At 35.6% G+C, this 26,168-nt stretch overlaps 1 protein-coding gene across 2 annotated transcripts in view; it reads left to right on the top strand.

Annotated features, from left to right (window-relative positions):
• Positions 1–26,168, top strand: part of DCDC1 (doublecortin domain containing 1) — a 480,273-nt gene that overhangs the window by 272,569 nt on the left and 181,536 nt on the right. For both annotated transcript variants that reach the window (XM_049648784.1, XM_049648790.1), the window contains 3 exons: positions 6,423–6,483; positions 16,765–16,893; positions 17,284–17,441. In XM_049648784.1, coding sequence (XP_049504741.1) covers positions 6,423–6,483; positions 16,765–16,893; positions 17,284–17,441 — 348 coding nt within the window. The remainder of the gene's footprint in view (positions 1–6,422; positions 6,484–16,764; positions 16,894–17,283; positions 17,442–26,168) is intronic.

Here is a 26,168-nt window from a genome sequence, read left to right on the forward strand (position 1 = left end):
ATTTTTTTCTGTGATGTGCATCTGGCCATGAGTGGATGAAAGGCAGATCAATGATGTCATTACCAAGTGATCTGAAAATCATAGAAAATTATAAAAATCATAAATCTTAAAGTCAAAGCTGCTTCTTTTTAAAAGATATTTTGGACATCTTACAAACCAGTTGCATCAAAGTCCTTTAATAAGGCCACCATTTAATCTTTATTTTGCTTCATCTTTAAAGAATGTGAATATGGAGGATCTCGAGTTTAGTGTTAAATTCACAAACTAATTAAAGCAACACATATACACACACACACCCATACCGCCATGTGGACACAGAGGTTAGATTATGGAGATAACAAACAAGGGACCCATAGATTTTGTTTGGCTGCACATTATTATAACATTTTAAATTATTTGTGAGCCTATAGAAATAGGGAGATTTTACACACAAAAATTACATATTTCTGTGTTTTCTTGAAAAAACAATCACAATAATGGGCAGTATTGGACTTTCATCATCTCATGACACCGGTCATGCAGGGACAAATTCAGATGGAACATATACCCTCTGATTTTCTATATTCTCCACTGTTCCCAGTAATAGTCCTCACACTAGCTCTAGCCTGGTTTATTCATTTCTATTACCTGTCTGATAATCTTTACTACCTTCCTTATTTCAATGTTAGTCTTTCAGTTATGGTGTTTTGGATCTACTCCCCCCCCACCCCCCACTTAGGCCTTGCTGGAAATGGAATGATAACTAGCCAACATTAATCTAGACTAGGTTAAACAAACACTACTCTAAAGACACCATTAACTACAACCCTCAAGTGTAGCTGTGTAGTGCTAGGTGCAGAGATGAAAAGACAAGTAAACAGACAGCAGGTTACCAGGTAATCAGAGAGGTTGAAAATCATCTCTTTGGTCAAGTCTTGAAGTTTTAGGAGGCTAAGAGTTAGAATAAAGCAGAATGACAAACTGCACAATATAGAAAGGACCATTTGCCATGCATCGGACATGTAAGTAATATTCAAACATACAGATAACACTATTAGAAATGTCAACATCAAATAGAAAATTGTCTATGTGTAACTTCACAATTGGATTGATGGATGAAATTTCTTATCTCTACTCCTACTGTGTTAAGAATCATGGAGGGGAAATCCTTTTGTCTGTTCTCTGTGGATCCTACTTTTGGTCCTGGTAAGATTGGAAGACACCAGAGCTGTTGGAAGCTGTCTGGGAAAATACATTTGTAATTGTGAAGCATGATGATGGTCCTTCTTACAGTCAACTGGGAAATAATGAATTTTAGCCTAGGAAATTTCCCCTAACTGAACTGTCAGTTATGGGCTGCCTTCTTGCCTCTACCCTCTGATAAATGGCATATTTCAAAGAAAAAAGTGTGTGTGTGTATGTGTGTGTACGCACGTTTTATAGATTCTCAATAGGAATAGTATAATGCATGTGCATACTCAATGAGTTACAATGAGTAAGCTTCCCAGGGCAGATAGTTATTTCCTCACTTGTGAAAGGAGAGAGAGTATGTAACTTGTCTTGGAAGTCATATGCTTTCAGACGAGGAAGGACTCTAAAGAGCATCTATTCCAAACCTTCTTTACTAGTAGAAGTAGTAATAGTCGTGATGGTGGTGGTTGTAATAATAATAATAATAATAATAATAATATCATTATCTTATAAGAAATTCCAAGCCCAGGGGTGCCTGGGTGGCTCAGTTGGTTGAGTATCTGACTCTTGATTTTGGCTCAGGTCAGGATCCCAGGGTTGTGGGATTGAGCCCTGCATCAGACTCCGCACTGAACATGAAGCCTGCTTGGAATTCTCTCTCTCTCCCTCTGTCCCTCTGCCCAGCTCATGCTCTCTCTCTAAAATTAAAATGAAATGAAATGAAATGAAATTCCAAGTCTACTAGAAACTAAATGATCTAGAAAGGTCATGTATCTAATCTAGTTAATGTCAGATCCAAGACTGGATTATAAGTCTCTCAACCTTAGTCCAGCACATGTCATGATATTTATGACTTTGATTCTTGGATGAAATACTGCTTCTTCATTTTCCTCTCTTTTTGTCATTATTGGTATTGTTATTACTAGTTTTAAGTTTTGTTTTTGTTTCTCTGTAAAAAAATCTTTTTAGGGGCACCTGGGTGGCTCAGTCAGTTAAGCATCTGACTTCAGCACAGGTCATGATCTCACAGTTCATGAGTTCCAGCCCCACGGTCATGCTCTGTACTGACAGCTCAGACCTGGATCCTGCTTCAGATTCTGTGTCTCCCTCTCTCTTTCTTTCTTAAAAACAAATGAATAAATGTTAAAAAAATTTTAAAAATAAATAAAAAATCTTTTTAGCTGTTGCTTGTTCACCAAGAAGAGGAAATTCTATGGCATTTTCTAATTCAATCCCATATGAGCATCATTGCATATTGGATCTAAATTTGATTTCTTTGCATATAAAATGTCTTGAAAAATGAACAGATGAACTTTTGTTTGTAGGAATTTTATTTTGCATATGTTTATTTATTTTGAGAGAGAGAGAGAGAGAGAGAGAGAGAGAGCTGGGAAGGGGCAGGGAGAGAGGGAGAGAGAAAACTCCAACCAGGCTCCACGCTGCCAGCATAGAGCCTGACGTGGGGCTCGATATCACTAACTGTGAGATCATGACCTGAGCCAAAACAAGAGTCAGATGCTTAACTGACTGAGCCACCCAGGTGCCCCTGTAGGAATTTTATTTTTTAAAGAAGTTATTATATATTAGAATGATATCTTCTCATCCTGCCTGCTATAGACACCACATGAGAGGTTTGTTTTTTATAACTTTGGTAATAAAATTTAAAGGTGACATTTATAGATATATGTAGAAAGAGACTCCTGATAGAAAAACTACTAGTAAGCTCAAAAGGCTTATATATGATATAAAACTACATGTTTGCAAAATTTCCAAGGCAATTCTTGAGCAGAATTTGAGCTGTGATAAAATTTGAGAAATGCTAGGAAATTTGTATTTATTTTCTTATCCAAGTTATAGTTTATGTTCTTTAGCTACCCACTGAGAAGATCCCTAAACTGCCATATATTAATTTCAAACCATTTTTCATAATGACCTTATTATTAATTTTTAGGGTTATGACATTTTAACATTTTATTGGCATATCTATTTATTCAAAGATATCTTTATTCTCCTATCACGACTGTGATCAGCTCTAAGGACACATGTGGTATCTACCCTCACACTGGTGAACATCTCTCCTGTTGTATTATTATTTGAGAAAAAGATGCTACAAATTCAGAAAATCAAAACTGAAACCTATGTAGTTTATGTTTGTATAAGCACATTCATCCTCAAGTCAACACTGTAATTCAATTAAAAGACAACATTTTGAATTTTACAGCTTTTGACAGTTAGCATCAGCATATTAATTACCAATTTCAGAGTCTTGCACTTTGAAAAATTATCATTTTCCATTTTATTTATCTTGAAGAAATATGCTCACAATAATTTATGCAACAGGAGGAATTGCCTGTAAGCAATAAAGTTGCTCTGAGTTACAGCTATTCTGCATTAAAATGATCTAAATTTTATCAAAACCCAGCACATTTCCATCAAAGCATTACAGCAGTCACTTATTATTATTATTATTATTATTATTATTATTATTTTAAAGTTTATTTATTTATTTCGAGAGAGAGAGAGCGTGAGCACGGGAGGGGCAGAGAGAGCGGGCGAGAGAGAGAATCCCAAGCAAGCCCCAACTAGGGGCTCAAGTTCACTAACTGTGAGATCGTGACCTAAGCAGAAATGAAGAGTTTGTCACTTAACTGACTGAGACACCCAGGAGCCCCACTTATTATTATTTTTAAAAGGACTGTAGTTGTAAGATCGGGATTGACAGCCTTAAAGACCAGCAATAATGTTGTTTTTATTATTGCTTCTTTTAGTGGTTGAAACATGAGGTTTTTCAGCACCTCAGGAGAATTTGTATAGTATGAAACTATTTAGTGAATACATGATCACAGTTGTGTAAAAAACTGTGTTCATACCAAAGTTTTTTTTTTTTTAAGTTTATTTATTTATTTTTGAAAGAGAGGCAGGGGCAGAAAGAGAGGGAGAGAGAGAATCCCAGGCAGGTTCCACACTGTCAGCCCAGAGTCTGACGTGGGGCTCAAATTCACAAACCATGAGATCATGACCTGAGCCAAAATTGAGAGTCACATACTTAACTGACGGGGCCACCCAGGTGCCCCTCATATCAAAATGTTTTAGGTCACTAAGATTATGCATCAAATTCTAATTAATGAGCCTATTTATTCCATTTTTTTAAAAAAATTAATGTTTATTTTTGACAGAGAGAGAGAGAGAGAGACAGAGCATGAGCAGGGGAGGGTCAAAGAGAGAGGGAGACACAGAATCCGAAGCAGGCTCCAAACTCTGAGCTGTCAACACAGAGCCCGACGTGGGGCTCAAACTCACAGACTGCGAGATTATGACCTGAGCCAAAGTCGGACGCTCAACCGACTGAGTCACCCAGGCGCCCCTGTTCTATTTTTAATCTTCAAGTAACACAAAGTAATTTGTGTCATAGTTTTCCAATCTAATTGAGAAGATGTCCAGCTGAAAGTCACATGCTCTGGGTTCTAGTACCTATTTGATACTACCTAGCTCTGTGATTTTTGATCAGCTCACCTCATTTCTCTGTATCTCACTTTATTCATCACTGTTCCCTTAAAATTCTCAATCTTTGTGTTATTGTCTTGGTTAATGAATATTATTATTATAATCATACATTTTAGTCCAGGACCCTAAGTCAATATATTTTTTTTTAATTTTAGAGAGTGTGAGCAGGGGAGAGAGGAAGAGAGAGAATCTTAAGCAGACTCCGCACTTAGCAGGGAGAGTGATGCAGGGCTTGATCCCACAACCTGGCATCATGACCAGAGTCAAAATCAAGAGTCAGACGCTCAACTGACTGAGCCACCCAGGAGCTCCTCCCCAATTTTTTTTTAAGCTTCTCTTTTCCTTTATCAATTACAAAATAAAAAGATCTCCAGAAAGACTAACACCCCTAATACCTTCCTCATCCCTACCCAAAGCTGACATTGAGCAGCAATTTCATTTGCTGAAAGCCTGAGAATCGATTCTTGGCTTAGGGATCAGTTAGACCTTGAAAGGTGTTTCATAAGATAATTTTACCCAAGTTTTAAAATTCTTTGTATTTTCTCACATTCCTGTTCCTCTCTTCTCCATTCTAATTTCACTTTATTTTAATAGTGTCATGTTCTCTTCTAGTTTACCTAAATTTGACACCTGAGACTTATCCTTGCCTCCTCTTTCTAACCCCAACCCCATTTACTCTATCATCAAATCAGTTCTTCTTTTATAATAAGGATGTTGTCTTTCCTTCCCCCACTGCTCTCAACTCTTCTAGTTCAGTGTTTTTAAAAGTCTGGTCTGTAGACCACACCCATCCAAATTCCCTAGAATTCTTATGATTGGAATCACTTGCAATACCTGTTAATGTAGCTTTTGTGGGGTGGGGGTCCAGACCTTCAGAATCAAAATTAAGGATAGGGGCTTGGAAACCTACATTATTATCAAGTATCTATCTCAAAATGCCCAGGAATTCTTCACATTTTCTAACATAAATTGGATGTGAGCAAAAGATTAATGCATACTGAGCCAGTTTTGGACTGCTGCCTTGGCATGTTCTGCCCAGATCGTAAAGCGCCTTGCTTTAGAATACAGCATTACCTGACACCTCTTATTCCTAACCATTGATGTTTCTGTCAAAACTCAGAGGCAGTAGGAAAAGTCTTGTTTAACATCCCATTACACTTAATTTAATTCATTTGTCCTACCTTTGTAAGGTTTCTAAATATTAATGAATACATGATTAGTTAATTTAGGCCCAATTAGCTTCATCACATTTTAGTTTTTCTTTTTTTACTCAGATTTAGTTTAAAAAATATGATATTCCTTAATAAAATTCTCTGGTCATTTCCGAAACAGGTGTCTGATGTTCCTAATTTTCCATGGTATCCTTTTCCATCCCCTCCTCTTAATCCTTATACTTACTTATACTTACTTTTTTTCTGTCTTATAGAGAGAGGATCTCTTTTGGAAACAGAAATTTCTAGAATATTTTTATTGATTCTATTTATTCTCTAAAACTCTTAATCGCTGTTGCCCTGGGTAATTCACACAGCACTGCCACCACCACCACTCCTTTGGGTACCAAAGACATTGACTGTCTTAGGGAAGGAAGTTTTCATTTGGTGAGGTAGCAGTGATGATAGTAGAATGAATGGGAGAATGGGCAGTCCTCTTCCTGCCTGGATATGGAAAACGATCCTTTCATTTGAAACCTACAGAATGTTTCAGTGTGGAGAAAAGTTGTCAGTGTCTAAATCACATTTTTATTACAGACATAAAGGAGATAATTCTCAGAAGTGGGTGTTTGGAACTGACAGCTGCATTTATTCTAAGGTAAGGACTTTGTAAGTCACAGCTTTTATTCTTAAAATTTTCTGTTCTCAGGTTCTTATAAATGCAGTGCCTATTGTTAAGACCAAGAAATGCTTTTTCTGCACAACGATTTCCCTGTGCCCAGAAGTTTAGAATATAACTTAACTCAATACTTTCCTGTGAGGTTTTGTTTGACTTTAAATTACAAGTTTTCCAAAACCAAAATAATTCTTTCCAATCCATCACTATGATATTCATCACTATGATACAACCCAGCATTTCAGGGCACCGTTTTTTTTTCTTCCTATTATTTTTAAAACTTTTTTTTTAAATGTTTATTTTTGAGAGAGAAAGAGAGAGAGAGCAGGGCAGGAGCAGAGAGAGAGGGAGACACAGAATTCGAAGCAGGCTCCAGGTTCTGAGCTGCCAGCACAGAGCCCAATGTGGGGCTCGAACTCATAGTCGGAGAGATCATGAGCTGAGCTGAGGTCGGACGCTCAACCGACTGAGCCACCTAGGTGTCCCTCTATTATTTTTAGATTTAGTTTAATTAATTTTTTTATTGAGGTATAATTGACATATAACATTGCATAAGTTTACACATGTTGATTTATTACTTTATATATTGCAAAATGATTTTCATAGCATTTGCTAACACCTCTATTACATCACATAATTATCATGCTTTTTTGTGGAAATTAACTCTTTTAAAAACTTTCAAGTATGTAATACATTATTGTTGACTATAATCACTACGCTATGCATTAGGTCTCCAGAAATTATTGATTTAATAGTTGCAAATTTGCACTGGTAAATATCATCTCAATTCTCTCGCCCTCTCACCACCATTCCTTTCTCTGCTTCTGAGTTCTGCTTTTTTAGATTCCACATATAAGTGATATCATGCAGTGTTTGTCTTTGACTAATCTCACTTAGCATAATGGCCTCAAGGTCCATCCATATCAGCAAATGGCAGGATTTTCTTCTCTCTTGCGGCTGATGAATATTCCATTGCATATATCACATCTTTATCCATTCATCAGTTGGCACTTAGGTTGCTTCCATATCTTGGCGATTGTGACTAACGCCGCAGTAGACATGGGAGTGCAGGTATCTTTTCAATATCCACATCAGTTTTCTTATTAAAGTGAGGAGATTGGCACTTTGGAAAACTGGCAACAACTACTAAAGTTGAACATGTCTGTACAACCTAGTAATTCCGTACTAGTTTAATGCTAAAGAGAAATAACTACATATCTTAAGGAAAAGATATTTACTAAAATGTTAATAGCAGTGCTAATTGTAGTAGTCTCAGCATAGAGATTATGGAAATTGATTTAGCAATTGAATAAGTGGATAAATTGTGATATATATATATATATATATATATATATATATATATTCATTCTATGGAATAATATAGAGCAGAGTTGGACAACTTCTGTAAAGGGCCAGATACTAAATATATGGGGCTTTGTGAGCCATATGATCCCTGTTCCAACTTCTCAACCCTGCCTTTGTAGCATGAAAGCAGCCATAGACAAGATGTAAATAAATGGTGTGTTTCTGTTTCAATTAAATTTTATTTACAGAAACAGGTGGTCAGTTAGATTTGGATCATGGGCCTTAGTTTTCTGACTCTGGAGGATAGCAATGCCTATCAACAAACTGTAATTACCCGTAACAACGTATATGAATACCACAAATACAATGATTTACAAAGAAGCCAGATATAAGAGAATGCTAGCTGGGTAATTGCAGTTATTTAAACTTTAATGCCAAGCAAAACAACAAATCTTCAGGTGTGTTGTGATGTTCCCTTTCTTGACCTAGGTGAGAAATTAAACAGGTATTCACAATGTGAAATGGATTGAATTGTATACTTATGATTTACGTACTCTTCTGTAGGTATATTTACATAAAAATTTGCTTTAATAAAATGAAGATAGTGGCCTTCAGTTCTCAAGATTTTCTTCCTTGTCTATGATTCCAAGCCTAAATGAAATGTTAGTTAATCATCAATATTTAAGGAAGGCAAAAATTAGATTAATCACATGGTATTTGTTAGTGTTTGCCTTAGGATCCCACCATTTTGATTTCAGAAATGCTAAATTACTTAGATGAATGAAACTGGACATACATCGGGTATTAATTTTTTAGGGCTGCTGTAACAAAGTACCATAAACTGGGTGGCTTAAGCAACTGTATTCTCTCCGGTTCTTGAGGCTAGAAGTCGGAAATCAAGGTGCCAGCAGCACTGTGCTCCACTTGAATCCCCTTGGGGAGGATTCTTCCTGGCCCCTTCCACTGACTGGCAGTCCTGGACGTTCCCTGACCGTGGTAGCATAACTCCAATCTCTGCCTCCATCTTCACACGGCCATCTCCCTCTGCATCTGAATCTTCACATTGCATTTTCCTCCTTGTGGGTGTCTCTGTCCAAATTTTTCTCTTCTCAGGACACTAGTCATTTTGGCTTAGGGCCCACCCAAAAGCCCTAATATTAATTTGATTGCATCTGCAGAGACCTTATTTCCAAATAAGGTCACATTCACAGTTATCAAGGATTAGGCTTCAGTCTACTTTTGAGGGGACACAATTCAACTTATAACACAGGGCATGTCAGTTATCAATGTATTCCCTCTCTGTTCCATATCTACCATTTATTACCAGGCACCTGCCTCAGGCAGCTTCACAGCAGAGGACTGCCAGTGGGGTACCTTCTTATTAATGGTTTCCTTGAGCATGTTCTTCATGGGTGGCTCTATAGTGGAGTGTCATCAGCTAGGCACCTCCCTGTGGACAGCTTCCCTTGGAGCTCCAAAGGCTGCTGAAATCTGTGGATGAACTTACTCAGGGATTATTCACCATCTAGTGAGCCATTGTTGTGCTCTTTTCTATGTGGTTTGGATGTCAGCCGTGGCCAGACCTCTTCCTTGGACATTCTATCTCAGGCCCTGCAGTACTGGCTGCTCCCTTTATCTGCTATTCATATATTCTTTAGTGTTCTCTTAAACTCTTATTAGCCAATTTTCTGACTCTCTAATAGCCTGCTACTAATTGTTTATATTAAACTTGTTCCTGTTCAAATTACAATGTAGTTTATATCTCTTTATTGGACCCAGACTGGTAAAAATAATAGCTTTATTTCTCTAGTGTTCTAGAATTATGTATTTGAGCCATTATTTCCTGACCTGCAACATTTCAGAAATTTAGAGAGTTTGATACAATTTAAATTTGAAAAGTAAGATAATAGCATTTCCTTGAGTAGTTATTTGTTGGCACACTGGTTAAAACTCCAGCCTACTCACTACTCAACCAGGCCTATACACTTTTAGCTCTGTTCCTAAGCAGGGAATTTGACATAGGCATCAACTGTCAAACCATTTTAAAAATAACCTTTATCTAACTTCATGCAGAGTTTCACCCTAGCTATCCCCTTGTCCTGTTTCTGACTCCACTACGTTCCTGAGTCAGAGTGAAGCTCTATGTTAGTGCAGAGGGAGTCACAGGAAGACCAAAACTAATTCATCTTCGTAAAAATAAAAAGTAGAATTTTGAGACTGTACTAAAATATCCCTTTAGCTCTTTGGCCTGTACCCTCACATGAGGACTTTATTCTGAGATATACCTAGACAGAGCTGACTCCTAGTATCCAAGAACATAACTCTATCCTATATAAGTATTGACCTTCCCACCAACAGACACAGAAGAACAGGACCAAGGCTTATGTGTATGTTTTTCTTTTCTCTTCCCAAATTCAGGTACATAAACATCCAGTTTTACTCTGCTCTCGTTTTTACCTTTCCCTTTCTTATAATTTATAATTTTCTAATTATTCTCAACTGTATATTGGTAGCTAGCAAATAATTCATGCTTTTGTGTTTCAAACACAATTATTATCTAAGAAAAAATTTTTTTTAACGTTTATTTATTTTTGAGACAGAGAGAGACAGAGCATGAATGGGGGAGGGACAGAGAGAGAGGGAGACACAGAATCCGAAGCAGGCTCCAGGCTCCGAGCCATCAGCCCAGAGCCTGACACGGGGCTTGAACTCACGGACCGCGAGATCGTGACCTGAGCTGAAGTCGGACGCTCAACCGACTGAGCCACCCAGGCGCCCCTCAAACACAATTATTTTTAAGAGGATTTTGATTCTAAAAATTTTAATGTTCCATTCCCAAACACAATTGCTGAATTTTTATTACAATTCACAGAGCAAAACTATTAATGAGGAATTTTATTCTTTTAGAGGCTTAGAAATTTTGATTAGATCTAAATTTAGTCACATCCAAAATTATATCCATCTAGTTAAGGCTAAAATGGAGAATAATTTGATAATTATTTGCGGCTGGATCATAAATGGAGCTCTTTCCATTTATTTAAAAAAGAAGACAGAATTACTTTAGGATATTAATAACTAATTTTGGTTCCACCACTTATTAGTTGTGTGGCATTATACAAGTCATTTAGCCTTTTGCAAGCTTCACATTGTCTGTCTGCAAAATGGAGACATTAATGCTAACATTTTGAGTATTTGGCTCAGATTCTGGCCTATCAATAGATTCTGGCATATTGATTCCAGCTAATTGATAATTTGTAACTAGTAATGATAATAATGACCAAATTTAAATATAATATTGTATTTTGTTATATTGTTTTTATTTGGATGAGTTTTGTTCTTCCTTTTTGATTTGTTTTTAAAGTTAACTATTCCTCTATTCATTTGTGAAAAGGTAAAGTTGGATTACTTCCTTTATACAGTCTACCAGTTTCAGCTAAATTAAGGATTTAAACTTAAACATGGAACCATAAATATCTAAAAGAAAACCTGGATTAAAGCATCTAACTCAGACTAGTGGCGAGTAAACCTCTCCACAAGCATGCAAACAAAGACAGAATCCATAAAGGAAAAGACTGATGGCTTTGAGTATATAAGAATTGAAAAATTCCTAACCTAAAATAGCATAAAGGAAGAACAAATAGGGAAATATGACAATAGGAAAAAGTTTTGCAATATAAATGTCAGAGATAGGATAGTACCCTTAATATATAATAAGCCTGATAAAACAGTAGAAGAGGATACACACTTCGATAGAAATATAGGTAAAGGACAGGAAAAGAAAATACATGACAAAACAAAGATTAGAAGAGCCAAACCAAATAAAAAAGTTCAGCCTCGAACTAGAACTTCTAACTAGAATTTAAAGCAATGTAAAACAACAAGACAGTATTTTCTCCCTATTAAATATTGGTAGATGTTAAAACTAGGAATATCCAATGTTGATGGAAATGTGAGAAAACAAGTAGGCACATTTCCTTTTTTTTTTGTATTTATACTTGTTGGAGTTTTTTGGTATTTTGTTTGCATTAGTTATCTATTGCTGTGTGACAAATTACCTTCAAACTTAGTAACTTAAAACAATAAATATTTATTATCTCGGTTTCTGAGGTCCAGGAACCAGGGAGTGGATTAGCTGGATAGTTCTAACCCAAAGTCTTTCATGAAGCTGTGGTCACAGTGTCAACAAGGACTGCAGTTATCTGAGACTTGTCTAGGCTGGAAGATCTGCTTTGAAGCATACTTACTCTATAGACAAGAGCCTTGGTATCTGGGCTTCTCCAAAGTGCTGTCCACAACCTCAGCTAGTGATCAAAGAGAGCAAGAGAGAACAGGAGAACAAAATGGAAGCTGCACTGTCTCTCATAACCTAATCTCAGAAGTGATGTAACAACACTTCTGGCACCTTTATGGGGCCACATATATGGATCCTGCTATATAATGTGGAAGGGACCACACAAGGGTATGAACACTAAGAGGCAGGGGACACTGGGTGCTATCTAAGAGACTAGGATATTTCTGAGGGTCAGGTTAGCAATATTTATTAAAATCCATAAAAATAAATACTCCTTTTGACACAGAAATCCCCCTTACAACAACTTACCCCAAGGAATTAATCAAAAGTATATACCACAATATATCTTTAAGGGTATTTATTAGAGCTTTGTGTATAATAGTGAAAATTGAAAACAGGTAATCAACGGTGAGATTGCATAAATATATTATGGTATGTCTTTATTATGGATACTATATATTGGTATTACAAATAATGTGGAATAATTTAGGATGATAGATAAAAATGCTAATCTTGAGAAAAATCAGATAAGAGAACATTTATTTGTATTGTATTGAAGATTGTGTGTATATGTAGAAACAAAACTGGAAGTTTATACATAAAACAGGTGGTAGGAGGATGAATAATTATTTTCTTTCCGTTTCTCTGTGTCTTCTAAGTTTTCTATAGAAAACATTTGTAGTCAGGAAGCACTTTTTGAAAATATGCCTGATCATGTACTGACCAAGAGGAGATAAGAGTGTCTAGAGTTTAAAACATTTCAGGTGAGATTCTGTAGCCCTGCTTGCTGTATTTTTCATGAGGAGATAAATATTACTATGGAGGCCCAAGTTAGGTCAAATATGTAGACTTTCTAATGTACATAGAACAAACATCTTGGAGTGATGAAGAGGATTCCCCAGCCCTGTTAGGTTAAAAAAAAATCTCACAAGTAGATGGGATCCTTTTTAGCAACCAGAGAGTTGTCATTGTATCCTGAGGGGGATTTTGGTCCATGCGAGATTCTGAGCAGATTTGTACTTGGTTTTCAGTAGAAAACTTCTCTCTCAAGGAAGTAGAACTTACAGTCACAAAGCCGATAAATAGCCCAGCTGGAATTTGAAGCCAGAATAGTACAGTACTGTTAATCAGTATGTACTGGGAGTACTATTTCAAGTTTTTAAAGTGGAAATGATTGATCAAAGATATGTTACTGAATATGTTATTACTATACAAATTACTGAAATTTATCTTCTGGTGGTAAAAGTGGATTAGAATGATAAGAATGTAATGAAGCCCAAAGGGCCAAAGGACTTGGAAAATAGTGAGGGTTGACATTAGACATCAATTTGGAGTGATGTGCAGATGCACTAGAAAGGGGAAAATCAAAAGATCAGGCTGTCGACTCCCTAGAAGAGAAGTCCAGATTTTGGAGAAGGGAGTTGTTTATACTGGTGGTCTGAATATTGAACTGGTAGGTGCCTGGTTGGAGATCAAGATAACTTGGTCTTGGAAGTAGAAGAATACTAAAGAACTATAGTATCAAATGTCAGAACAGTCATTACCTGGGGTGGGGATAGTTTAGAATGATTCCAAAGGGAAAATGCCAGAAAAATTTGTAAAACTCTCCAAATGCATGGTAGGAGGATAAATAATAGAACTCGTCTGTGTTACTTGGGTATGTCTGCCACCTTTGCTTGACTGTCAACTCCAGGGAGCAAAGCACATGACATTTTTTTTTTTCCTTTTTTTGGTTGGTCTTTGCTTCTGCTATGCCTAGCAGAATATTCAGACACATCATGGCTCTACCTTTTGGGCACTGCCTCATCCATCTCATTTGATATAGATTGAAATTTCCCATGTTCCAGGTATGCCTTATTCCAATAAGAGGGAAATATACCTTAAAAGTAAACTTAGATGAAATATCTTTACCTCTGTTAGAGGATGCAAGACCTGAAACTACTATCAGAATATAAGGGATTTACAACTGTCAGAATCAGAGTCTTGTCACTTACATGTGTTTGTTGGCCATTTGCATATCTTCTTTGGAGAATTATCCTCTACTCAGATCGTTTGCTAATATTTTGGTTATTTATCTTTTTTACTGAGCTGTAAGAGTTCTTTATATATTCAGTATATACACCCCTTATTGGATATATGATTTGCAAATATTTTCTCCCATGCTGTAGGTTGTCTTTTCATTTTTGATGACATTGTAGCGCAAACTGTTAAAATTTGATGTAGTATAATTTATCTATTTTTCTTTTGTCACTTATAATTTGGTGGAGTCTCTTACATTTTTTAATAGACTTTATTTTTTAGAGCAACTTTAAGTTCACAGCAAAAATGAATGGAAAGTACAAAGAGTTCTCATATACACCAATTCTCCATACATGTACAACCTCCCCCACTATCAACATCCCCCATAGAGTGGTGATTTATTATAGTTGATGAATCTACATTGACACATTATGACCCAAAATCCATAGTTTACATTAGGGTCCACTCATACTGTTGTATATCCTATGGGTTTGGATAAATGTATAATGACATTCATCCACCATTATAGTATCATGCAGAACTGTTTCACTGCCCTAAAAATTCTCTGTGCTCTGCCCATTCATCCTTCCCTCCCTCCTAACCCCTGGCAAGTGCTGATCTTTTTTACCACTGTGTCCACAGTTTTTCCTTTTTCAGAATGTCATGTTGTTGGAATCATACAATATGTAGCCTTTTCTGGTTGGCTTCTTTCACTCAGTAATATGCATTTAAGATTCTGGAGCCCCTTACATTTTTAACATGCATATTTACTTATAGATTTTCTGAAAAAAAGTTTAAGGTTGTTCAATATCTCTTTTACCAGAATAATATAAGGACTTTAGTGCCCGTTAATTATCTTCTGAACATCTCCTCATATTTTTTGTTAGAATTTTAGTTCTATACTTTAAAAAAGAAGTTTATATCATACTTGAGGCAACATTTCTAGGTTTTATGAGCTAGTAAACAAGCTGGATGACACTGAACAAGTTGTTTAACCTCGCTGTATCTGTTTCCTCATCTTTAAAATGAGCAAAATAATAGTACCTATTTCAAAGGGCTGTTGAGAGGATTAAAATGTAAATATATTGTCATGTGGAAATTATTTTGATGCCATAGTAGCCTCCAACTATGATCCTAGATAAACTATCATAGATCTCATGGAATAGAAAGGTGTGCAGACCAAATAAAATGCTCAGATCATAGTTTATTAAATCAATTTATTTTTTTAATGCTTATTTATTTTTTTTTCAACGTTTTTTTTTTTTTTTTTTTTTTTTTTTTTTTTTTTTTTTTTTTTTTTGGGACAGAGAGAGACAGAGCATGAACGGGGGAGGGGCAGAGAGAGAGGGAGACACAGAATCGGAAGCAGGCTCCAGGCTCCGAGCCATCAGCCCAGAGCCTGATGCGGGGCTCGAACTCACGGACCGCGAGATCGTGACCTGGCTGAAGTCGGACGCTTAACCGACTGCGCCACCCAGGCGCCCCGATGCTTATTTATTTTTGAGAGAGAGAACATAAGCAGTGGAGGGGTAGAGAGAGAAGGAGAGAGAGGATCCCAAACAGGCTCGACACCATCAGCACAGAGCCCAACGTGGGGCTGGAACTCACAAACTGTGAGATCATGAACTGAGCCGAAACCAAGAGTCGGATACTTAACTGACTGAGTCACCCAGGCACCCCTATTAAATCAATTTAAAATACAAAGCAAAATGTATGGGAAGAGAGGTAGGCTAGGTAAACATACTTAAGGTGTAAGTGGGTTGAAGGATCATCATACCTGAATCTCTGCAAAGTCGACATATCTATCTCTCTATTGCATCACCCTTCTCTGCTGCTGATGTGGTTACAAGGACCAGAGTGAAAATTTGAAGAGGCCCAACACACGAAAGGTGTCTGAGAAATGACACACACTTGCTCCATTCGAGAGCTTGTTGGCAAGTACACTTGGCCAATAGCTATGCTCCCCAGTTAGCCTGATGGGCAGCTGTGGATGTTATTTAGCTGAAAATCCAATATCAGAGTCAGCAATAGGTGGCCAATTAAAGATCTTTCAATTATTGTGTGTCTCATGTGCCTCATTTATATTTAGTGTTTCATAGGTATTTGTCGCTTCATTTGTTATTTAGCAAATCATGACTATTAAATCCCTATTTTGCTACCCCTTTCTATCTATGTTCATAGACTTATGCTCTAATGACTTTCTGTCTGATACTTCTCAGGTTACTAACTTATCTGTGCTTAATGCAGCTAATGAATTTCATCCATCCCATTTGTTTTCTTGTCTTCTAGAGCAGAATTGAATACTCCCAGTCAATACAGCAATTGCATATCTCATGTAGAAATAACTCAGTATATGTTAGATATTATTATTATATAAAATGGCTTTAATATTTTAATATTATCATCTATCTGAGAGTGAAGATTAGCATCCAGTTAAACTTGCTTAGATTAAACAACTAATTAAAAATCTTAATATTAAAGTTATTTGACTTGATTTTTTGATCTGAAATAGATAATAAAGTGCAGTTTATTAGTCAGACCTTTTTACTCTTAATCTAATTTATCCTCCCATAATTTCAGTTGTATAGATTATTGGCTGTTACTTACAAGGCTAGTATTATTTTTTATTTTTTTTTCCTTTCCTACAGGCTTATCCTCAGTTTGTTCTGACCTACCTGGAGGAACTAAATGCACAAGTGGATGTGACCCAGACAGAGTATCACATTCACCATGGTGCCCAGACTAAAGCTCATCATGGTAGCAGCTTAGCAGAAGAGGTCAGTGTAGTGAGCCAGAGGCAAGACAGAAATAGATCTCTAAAATGTATTTTGAAAAGAGAAGATGTTCAAGTCGTTTTCAGGAGACAAACACAAATTCACATCTTAATGATAGTGATTGTTTAAAATCATACACATAATATAAATATCTATATGCATGTTTATATTTATATAAACATCCATATATGTTTACATAAACATTATTTTATTAAATAGTGGATGACCCACTAGCTTTTGTTGGGACTGCTGCCTTTTCTTTCTGACCACATGCAAATGATTTCTGTGTTGAATGAGGCAGATTGGAGGAACCCTGAAAGTGTAAGGTTAAATTTGGGGCATATTTTCATTCAATGAAAATTACCTACATTATTCTTATATTTCATTTATTAGGTTCTGGAAAAAAGTGCCAGCATCCCTGGTCTGAAGCAACTGCCAGAGCCTTCAGACACCCATTTAATGCCAGAAGGTTCTCTTGGGGAGACAAGGCAGCTGACGGTGGCACTGGTGAGGAAACTGGAAGAGAAACATCCTAAGGCTTCTTCTCAGAGGTAGGGCACTGACAGAATGGAGCTTTATTGCTCAATGACATTCGATGTTTTCCTTCAGTTTCATGTAAGATTGATTTCTTGAAGATTATTGAAATACCTCAAAAGCCCTTTGGCTTTCAAGCACAGTAGTTTTCAGGTCGCATTTGATGAAGAGAGGTGACATTTATGTGTATTTCATTAAAGTTTGATGTATAGTATTGTTTATAAGAATACTTAGAGCTTCTGTCCTGGGATCTCACTAAAAGACTCTGAAATAACACAATTAAAGTGATACTGAATATATATCCAGTTGTGAAAATACCAAGAGGTCCTTGAGAACATCATACCCATAGACAATCCTTTTTGTGGTCCATGAGGAGATTATTGCATTTAGACCTGAGGATAAGTGCACAATAGATGGTCTTAAGCAGTGATAATTTAACAGGTTGACATAATTTCTACAGAGTAAAACTATGCAATGATTTTGCTAACCAACTGAAAATCACCCTTGGTTGGACAATTTCTCTGATTCTCTTTATTTAATTGGTAAACTACAGTTTATGTTTAGTAGTAGTAGTAGTAGAATTATTGTTAATTGTGTTGGGTTACAACAAAATAATGTTATAAATTGCAATTTTAGTATAATAATTGTTGGAAATTAACTATTGTTGAAGTACTCTTAAAGGAGTAATATAATTCTTATTGTACTCACTGAAGTTCAAGAGAATTCCTAAGTTTAAATATTTTAATTGTAGATAGAAATGTTAGTTGCATGAAGAAAGAAAAAAAGTGACAACTTTTCATTTCTTTTTTTAAAAAAAAAATTCCAGCTTTGTTGAGTGAGATACAGTTGACATATAACATTGTATAAGTGTAAGGTGTGCAATATGACTTTTATTTCAATGAAAAGCTATCTTATATTCTTAAATTATATATTCCTGCCTCAGATTTTAACAGGAGGGAACATTTTTTCCTGATAACAACAGTGACTTTTCAATTTATTATCTCTTTGTTATTTAAAACTCACATTGGTTTTGTTGTAAGATAGTTCACAGATAAACAAAAGAAAAAAATTTAGGACCTTTCCGTATCATAGTCTGGGGATGTCCTGGACTGCAGGAAAACATAAGTTCTAGTTTTTATTCCTGCTACTTGCTTTTTAATCACATATAGGAATCTCAACTCTCTGACACCCTACAACACAACTACAAGACCTCAGCTATTTAGCCAGGCCACTCTGGTCCAGTCACTAGAATGTAAGTCCCTTGGGAGCAGTCTTTGAACTTTCCATGTAAAACAGAAACTCAGAGAAACCTGGGCCACTGGGGCCTTAAATATTGTTTTATAAGACCTCTGTTGGCCTATCTTTCTAGACTCACTTGGCAGCCATTTCTATTCTATGCTGTTTGAGAGCATGCTGGGGGCTTGTCATTATCCTGGGTTCTACTCAAGGAGGCACAGGTTCCTTCTGCTCCCAGATTTCTGAAACCTATATGGGATTTCCGTGTATGTCTCCTCCTGGCCCTGGTCCTGGTGGGTCAGTGTGTCAGAATGCCAGTGATATGTATATAGTGTATACTATACTATATATATGTAGTATTAGGTAATGTGAGCCAAAAAAAACCCCACAAAACAAACAGAAAAACAAACAACAAAGCAGTTATTGTTAGTTAGCATAACACAAGACCTATTTGAGTTGTTAGAATTAATGTCTTTAAATTTCCAGGAATGTAGCAAGCACTCAATGAGTAGTCTTTGTGAAAATGGGCTGAAACCAAGGAGGGTAGAAACCAGTTTTTAATAGGGCTTATAGTTTGTGATTTTTGGTCAATAGGAATTGACTAACCATGTTTGGGATTTCATTTCATAAGAAAATTCCTGGGGCCCTTATTTTAGTGAGTATCCCTCAGGGTTTGTGTCTCAGGCTGCAGCAACTCTTCTAGCCCTCTTTTTTTTTTTTTTTCTTAAAGCCACGGTTTTCCTCTCCACCCCGACAATTTACCATAATAGATGTAATTTCAGTTTCACTCCTTCTCTTTCTGTTCCTTAACAAAGTTATTTTGAGTAGAAAGTAAGTACTTAGAGCAATTACTTTCCTCCCATTTTGGAAGGAATTGTTGGGCAAAATTAGAACATGGCTCTGAATTTGGCATATTGATTACTTTGAACCTTAGGTTGCCTGGTTAGGTTTACACACTGCCCAGCACATTGTATTATTGCATCTTTAAGAGAGAGCTTTACATTTTCTTGCTTTTATCAATGATAACTTTACAAAATACAGAATAAAATCATAACAAGAAGTAAAGGAATAATGTGAAATGATCTGTGTTGTGGAAACTGGAGAAAGAAGTAGAATTTTAGAACAAACACGTTAATGAGCAAATAATCTGAAGAAAGAACATGTATTTGAAAAGAATAAAAAGATATAGATATATAAATGTATGTATTTCCTTAGAAGTAGCCAAAGAAGGAGAGAACTGCAAGTAGCCAAATTTGGGGAAAGAGAGAGGTATCATAGTTAGTGGCAGCTAATATGTGAAAAAGGAAAACATTCAATTTTTAATAACATACACTGACTTTGCTGAAGTGCCTTATGTACATTATTGCCCAAGAACCTATGATGTATGTAAAACTGAGGTATTAATCTCTGTTTTACTGATAAGGAAATTGAGGGACAGAGAGATTAAGTTACTTCACTAAGGCCTTTCAACTAGTAATTTAAGGCAGGCCTATCTGAGCCCAAAATCTTTTTCTCAGTGTCTATATTATTCTGCCTACCCATTCATGTTCTTGTCTTGGTGATTATTCCAAATCTTTTAGCCTTTCAAATGGGGCCCATCATTTTGACTGGGTATCTTGGAAAGGGACCTTTAAATACAGTTTAGAAAGGGGATGATAAAAGATATGTCAATGTATGCACCTTTCAGTGAAGACTAAATAAGAGGTAGAAAATATTAAGGGAGACTGAACCCTTGACTTCTTGAATCCAACAGTCTAGATTTACTGATGATGTATAGATGCTTACACTTGAATGAATTAGAGATTTTTAAAAAATTTATGTCTAACAATGTGACTGTAACTTCTGTCATGATTAGCCAAGGTATTTCCCACTTTCAATGGTGAATCAGTTCAGCTTTGTATATACTAAATTTGGTGATAGGTAGCTAATAGCTGTTATTTGTTGAATAGTTATGATGTGTCAACTCCTACTGAAAGTACTTATTCTTCTAACACTGTGATAAATTTATTTAATTATTGTCATGATAATCTGATGGTGGAGGTACTCTTAAAATCCATGAAGATAAAGCAACTGAAGCTCAGAGTGATTTCATAATGTGCCCAGTCACATGGCTAGAGATAGGGGAGATGGGGTTCGAACCCACAACCATTTGGATCCATAGACCATGCTCTTAACCACTGTTTTATTACTCATTCCTAGTTTCTTAGTAGTATTTATTCCAGTGATTTTTGTAACAGAATGTCATCATATTGAATAGTCATCTTAAGTTATTACTAAAATTTTATGCATTTACATCATAAAAATTTTATTGAACTATTGTCATTTTGATGGGTGCCTTATTTTGAATTATATCCTCAAAAAAACTATAACAATCACCACAAACACACAAACCAGGCTTTCCCATCTACAGAATCATTTAATTTAATTTACATTTCAAATACTTGTGGAAAGTAGTCTGATTATTGATCTTTTTTTTTTTGTAATGTGGAAAAAATTATTTTTCCTATTGAAGAAAAAGGAAAATCTCTTACTGTGTGAGGTCTTTAATCTGAAGTTCTTAGTTTATAGCATATTATATTTTCTTGTTTGCTTTAGCAACACTTGAAATGTTTTCTCTTCCTCTATCAGTGAGATCTAGAAATGTAGTGGTCTTCTTGCTTGGATGAAGTGAGTTGTGTGTACATTTAATTCTAAGCTTGGTCCAAAATAAAATAAATACCATATTCTGGCATCTTTAAGTGTCTGGAATGTGTTTGTTTACATTAGTTTATCCAATGGAGCCCTTTGCCTTATTCAAATTGAATAGGGGGTGGGGAAGGACTAGGACAGCCGACAAAGCACACTGACCCAGCTTGTCACCCAGTGACCTGTGAGAAGGAAATAATGAACTGTGAGTAGCTGTCATCTTAACTGTTTCTGACAGTTTGCCTTTGGGCACATCTGTGTTAGTTGCATTGGAAAGGCCTTTGTTCTTTTCCCACTAGTGACTTTGGGGAGCGCTGAGGGGTTTGCTAGCTACTGTACTCTTAAGCGGCCCCTTCCTTCCTAGGGAAGCAAGCAGCTGCCACCGATCACACTGACATTTCTCTTCATGACTCCACTTGGCATGTACTTCACTCTTTCAAAAGGAACATAAATTTAAAAGTTCTTTGATTGTTTTCATTTTAAGAATGTATTTCAATATCTCATGAGTTTTGATACTAACAACAAAGCAAGTTATAAAACATGTTTAGTATTATCCTCATTTTATATGGATAAAGGTAAAGATAAATTGATAGCTAACCAGATGGACAGGTGACTTGAAGGAAAATGTATCAAATTATTGACAGCTTTTATTGAGTTTTAAATTTTTATTTATTACTTTCCAAATTTCATTAACTGGTTATTATATTTGCAGTAGGACAAAAATCAACATATGTTATGAAAAGCATTTTTAATGTGGATGCTTTGGATACATGTTTTATTAGTAGGAATATTTAGACTAAAATAGGTAAAGATATGCTCTATTTTGTTTTATGTTTTCCACTGCTACTTTTAAAATAAATTTCCATCTAATAATTTAAACTTTTTAAATTATTGTAGTATTTACATTTTAAAGTTAATCTAGTGCATAAAATTGTTATAATCATTAGAAGATGTAATTTGATAAGAAACAGGTGTTTCTATCCCCTGGTTTCCTGAAATATCTCTACTATTTCAATCACAAAAAAAGCAGAACATTCTGAATAATGCATATCATACCCTAAGAGAATTGTTTAAATTAAAATCAAAGCTTCATTTATAAAATATGATTTCTGAATCAGTTTTAAAGCCTTATTTACATTTTTACAATTGCTACAAAATCAGTTCTTCTAGCATTATTAAGTCTGGCCACAATTGGCATGCGGTAAACACTGAGTATATGGTATTCACTTAATTGTATTTACCTTTCCAAGAGAATATAAATCCAAACTATACTGCATTGGTCAATTTTTATAAGGCCTTTTTTTCTCCATGAGAGAATAGAAGAAATGAAGCTTGAAAGAAATGACATGTTTTTTCTGCATTCAAGGGTTTTTCTCTCAGTAACAGTTTTGAGATGCACTAACTAATGGAACTATATTATATAGTCTCCTGCTTTTCAAAGAAAAGTAAATTAATGATAATGAGAAGTTCTTTAAGCAGACAAATGATGATCATGTCTATATAATTATAAATTGTGAAAAACCACATATTAAAAATTGAAAGTCATATTCTGGTTTTCTCGAGTATTCAATAGCATATGGTTTATTTTTCTGTTAAATAATTTTTGTAGTTCTGCATATAGTTGATGATCTTCTGACTAGAACATTCTTCTCATTGTGTACATCATATATCAACACAGTTTTTGTGGAGACAGTGAATATCTGGGTCAGTTTTGATAATAGTCAAACTGCATCTTTTTAAGGAAAGCAAACGGTTTAAATTGGCACACTCAAATTCTTTTCTACAACTCTTACCATTTAAGGCAAATGTTAATATAATAATTGCTTTTGGTATTCGCTAAATCCAATTATACTTCCTAGGATCAAAATCTCCTATTAGTTAAATTACTGTTCGTAGCTATTGAAATGCTTAGCTTTAACCATTGGCCTTTTAGCTCCTTTATACTATATACAAGACTATGGTATTGTATTTAAGAACACAAAATTATGATGTGTTCCAGGGATGCAGAGATATGCTTATGATTCTTTTTTCTTTTTAAATTGGAAAAGTCAAATATCTTGATATTGGTTGGTACTGTTCCCTGTTTGTATTTTGGTATATTTTTAAATTAATTCCCATATGTTTTCTGTGAATTAAAATAAAGCAAACAAATAATCTAATTGCACCTGCTTCTTTGAAAAAAAGTCAAAACCAAACATTCCAAAAGATTAGGTTTATATCCATAAATGTAGATTGATTCAGAAACTATCAAAGGCTTTCAAATAAGCATTTTATGATTAATTTTTGTTCTCACTCGCTGCCCAAACCTTCAATTATGCTGCTTAATTTCCATATTTTAAAATGTACTATTTATCTTTCTATTTTATTCAGTATTGTCTATAAAGCTATTCAAGGTAGGAGTGGGAAACTCTACTCCTACATTCTTCAAACTTGTAGGCCCCAAACTAGAATGTCTAATGGTATTATAATAGTGAAAGTAGTAGGTAATGAGGTTCTAGATTTGAGTAATGTGGATGGACAAGGAAGAGACTGGTGAAGGAAATGTTAGGACAGTATAGGGAATTGGATGAAAGCAGAGTTCAAGCAGTCAAGGTGACCTGTAGTTTAGCTTCCTAACTTGTCTATGTCCACTGACCCTTGTTTCCCTACAGTCTATTCTCCACTTAATGGCCAGAGTGATCCTTTCATATTCATGAGTCAGATCATGGGAGTCCTCAGCTTCAAATCCTCCAATGACTATTTATTTCTTTAGAATGAAACCCAAGTCTTTACTAAATGCTACATGGGCCTACTTTACCAGACCCATGGTATCTCTCTGAACCCCATTCTCCCTTCCCTTCCTCTGCTCCAACCAGCGTGTCTCCCTGTCAGTGTCTCAGGTTTGCCCTGTGTGCTCACAACCTGTCACTGTCTTTTCCTGCCTTATTTTTCTTCAAGGTACTGCCTTTGCCTATCATATACTTATTTATTTACTGTCTGAGTTGCCCCATTAGAATGTAAACTCCATTTTAGCAGTAACTTTGTTTTATTTATATCTGTACCTCCAGGGCCAGAACATACCTGTACATAGTAGACCCTCAATACAACGTTGTTGAATGAATGAATAAATTAATGAAGTAATGTGATTAATGGAAATAAGAAAATAGAGAAGGAACTAATCAGAACATTCATATATATGAACTGATTCATATATATAATCTGATCATTCGTATATATGAACAGTCCTCACTGTTGGATAACTACAGCCCTGTGACCTATTCATGTGTCAATTCCAAACTGAACCTATAACAATGTTTTTCTGATTTCTATATCTCTCATTTCTTTTATCTTTGATTAATATGCAAATATTTATTAGGCATTGTCTGTATTCCAAGCACCGTCCTAGGCATTGGAGATTTAGCACTAAAAAGACAGATATACTTTCTTGCCTCAGAGAGCTGCCTGCACAGACTCTAACAGGGAAGAGAGATATTAAACAAATCACTACAGGAGAGAGAGTGATGAATATATTGTAGGGAGAAGGTAGTTCATCCTGAACAAACTCCCTGGTGATACGCTTTTGAAGTATGACTCTGAACATTTCACTTATTAACTTACAATTTTTTAGTGCACCCATTCTGTACTAAGTTAAGTGAAACATCAATTGTCAGACCCACCACACTGTATTCTTGTCACAGAACTTCCCTGTACTTATCCAAGCCCAGGCTAACTGTACTTAGATTATGCTGGTTTGCTTGACCAAAATTCCCTTGTCTCCTTTTTCCTACCTAAAATCCTACCTTCTCCAAGGCCCATTTTCATTGTCTTTTATCAGCCTTTCTTTTGTCTGATATATATGTCTAAGGATATAAATTTGCCTCTAGGCTTGGCTTTAGCTTCATTCCACTAATTTTAATGCCATTTATTCATTATTATTTCCATTTTGTTATCATCTTTGATCCATGGATTATTCAGAAATATATTTCTTAAGTTTCCAAATGTGTGAAACATTTCTAGTTCATAAGTGTGTTATTGACTTCTAGATTAATTTCACTGTAGTTGAAGTACACTTTCGGTATGAACTCAACTCTGCCGTTTGTTGAGATTTGCTTTATGGTCCACTAAATGTATGAACAGTTTCTATAAATGATCCATGTGTACTTGAAAAAAATATGTATTCTGTAGTCTAGGAGTGCAGTGTTCTATATATGTCAATTAAATCGAGTTTGATAAATGTGTTTTCAGTGTATACTCACTGATCTTTTGTCTGCCTGTTTAATCATTTACTGAGAGAAATATGGTTAAAATTTCACACTATAATTGTAGATTTGTCTATTTCTCCTTTTATTAATCTTATGACTATTTCTTTTCTTTTTTAAAAAAATTCATTTCTTTTGAGAGAGAGAGCACACATGTGTGAGTAGGGGAGGGACAGAGAAAGAGAGAGAGAGGGAGAAAGAGAGAGAGAGAGAGAGAGAGAGAGAGAAAGAGAGAATCCCAAGCAGGCACTGTAGGGGCTTGATCTGGATCTGGATCTGGATCTCAGTCCGAACCTTGAGATGAAGACCAGAGCCGAAATCACAAGTCAGTCACTTAACCGACCACCCCAAGACTTAGCCACATTTTTAACCGATTCTGTTGATCCTTCTTTCTGTATCTCTGAACTGTCAGGAATCACTTACCATCTGCTTCAAGAACATCTTTTAATATTTCCTTTGGTGTGGATCTTCTGCTTATGAATTCTCTGTTTTTAATTGTCTTAAAATATATGTATTTCACTTCCATATTCTCATTTTCATATTTTTATTGAATGTGAAATTATAGGTCATCAGATACTTTTTTTC

This window comes from Panthera uncia, chromosome D1, assembly GCF_023721935.1.
Source record: "Panthera uncia isolate 11264 chromosome D1, Puncia_PCG_1.0, whole genome shotgun sequence".
Classification (NCBI taxonomy): domain Eukaryota; kingdom Metazoa; phylum Chordata; class Mammalia; order Carnivora; family Felidae; genus Panthera; species Panthera uncia.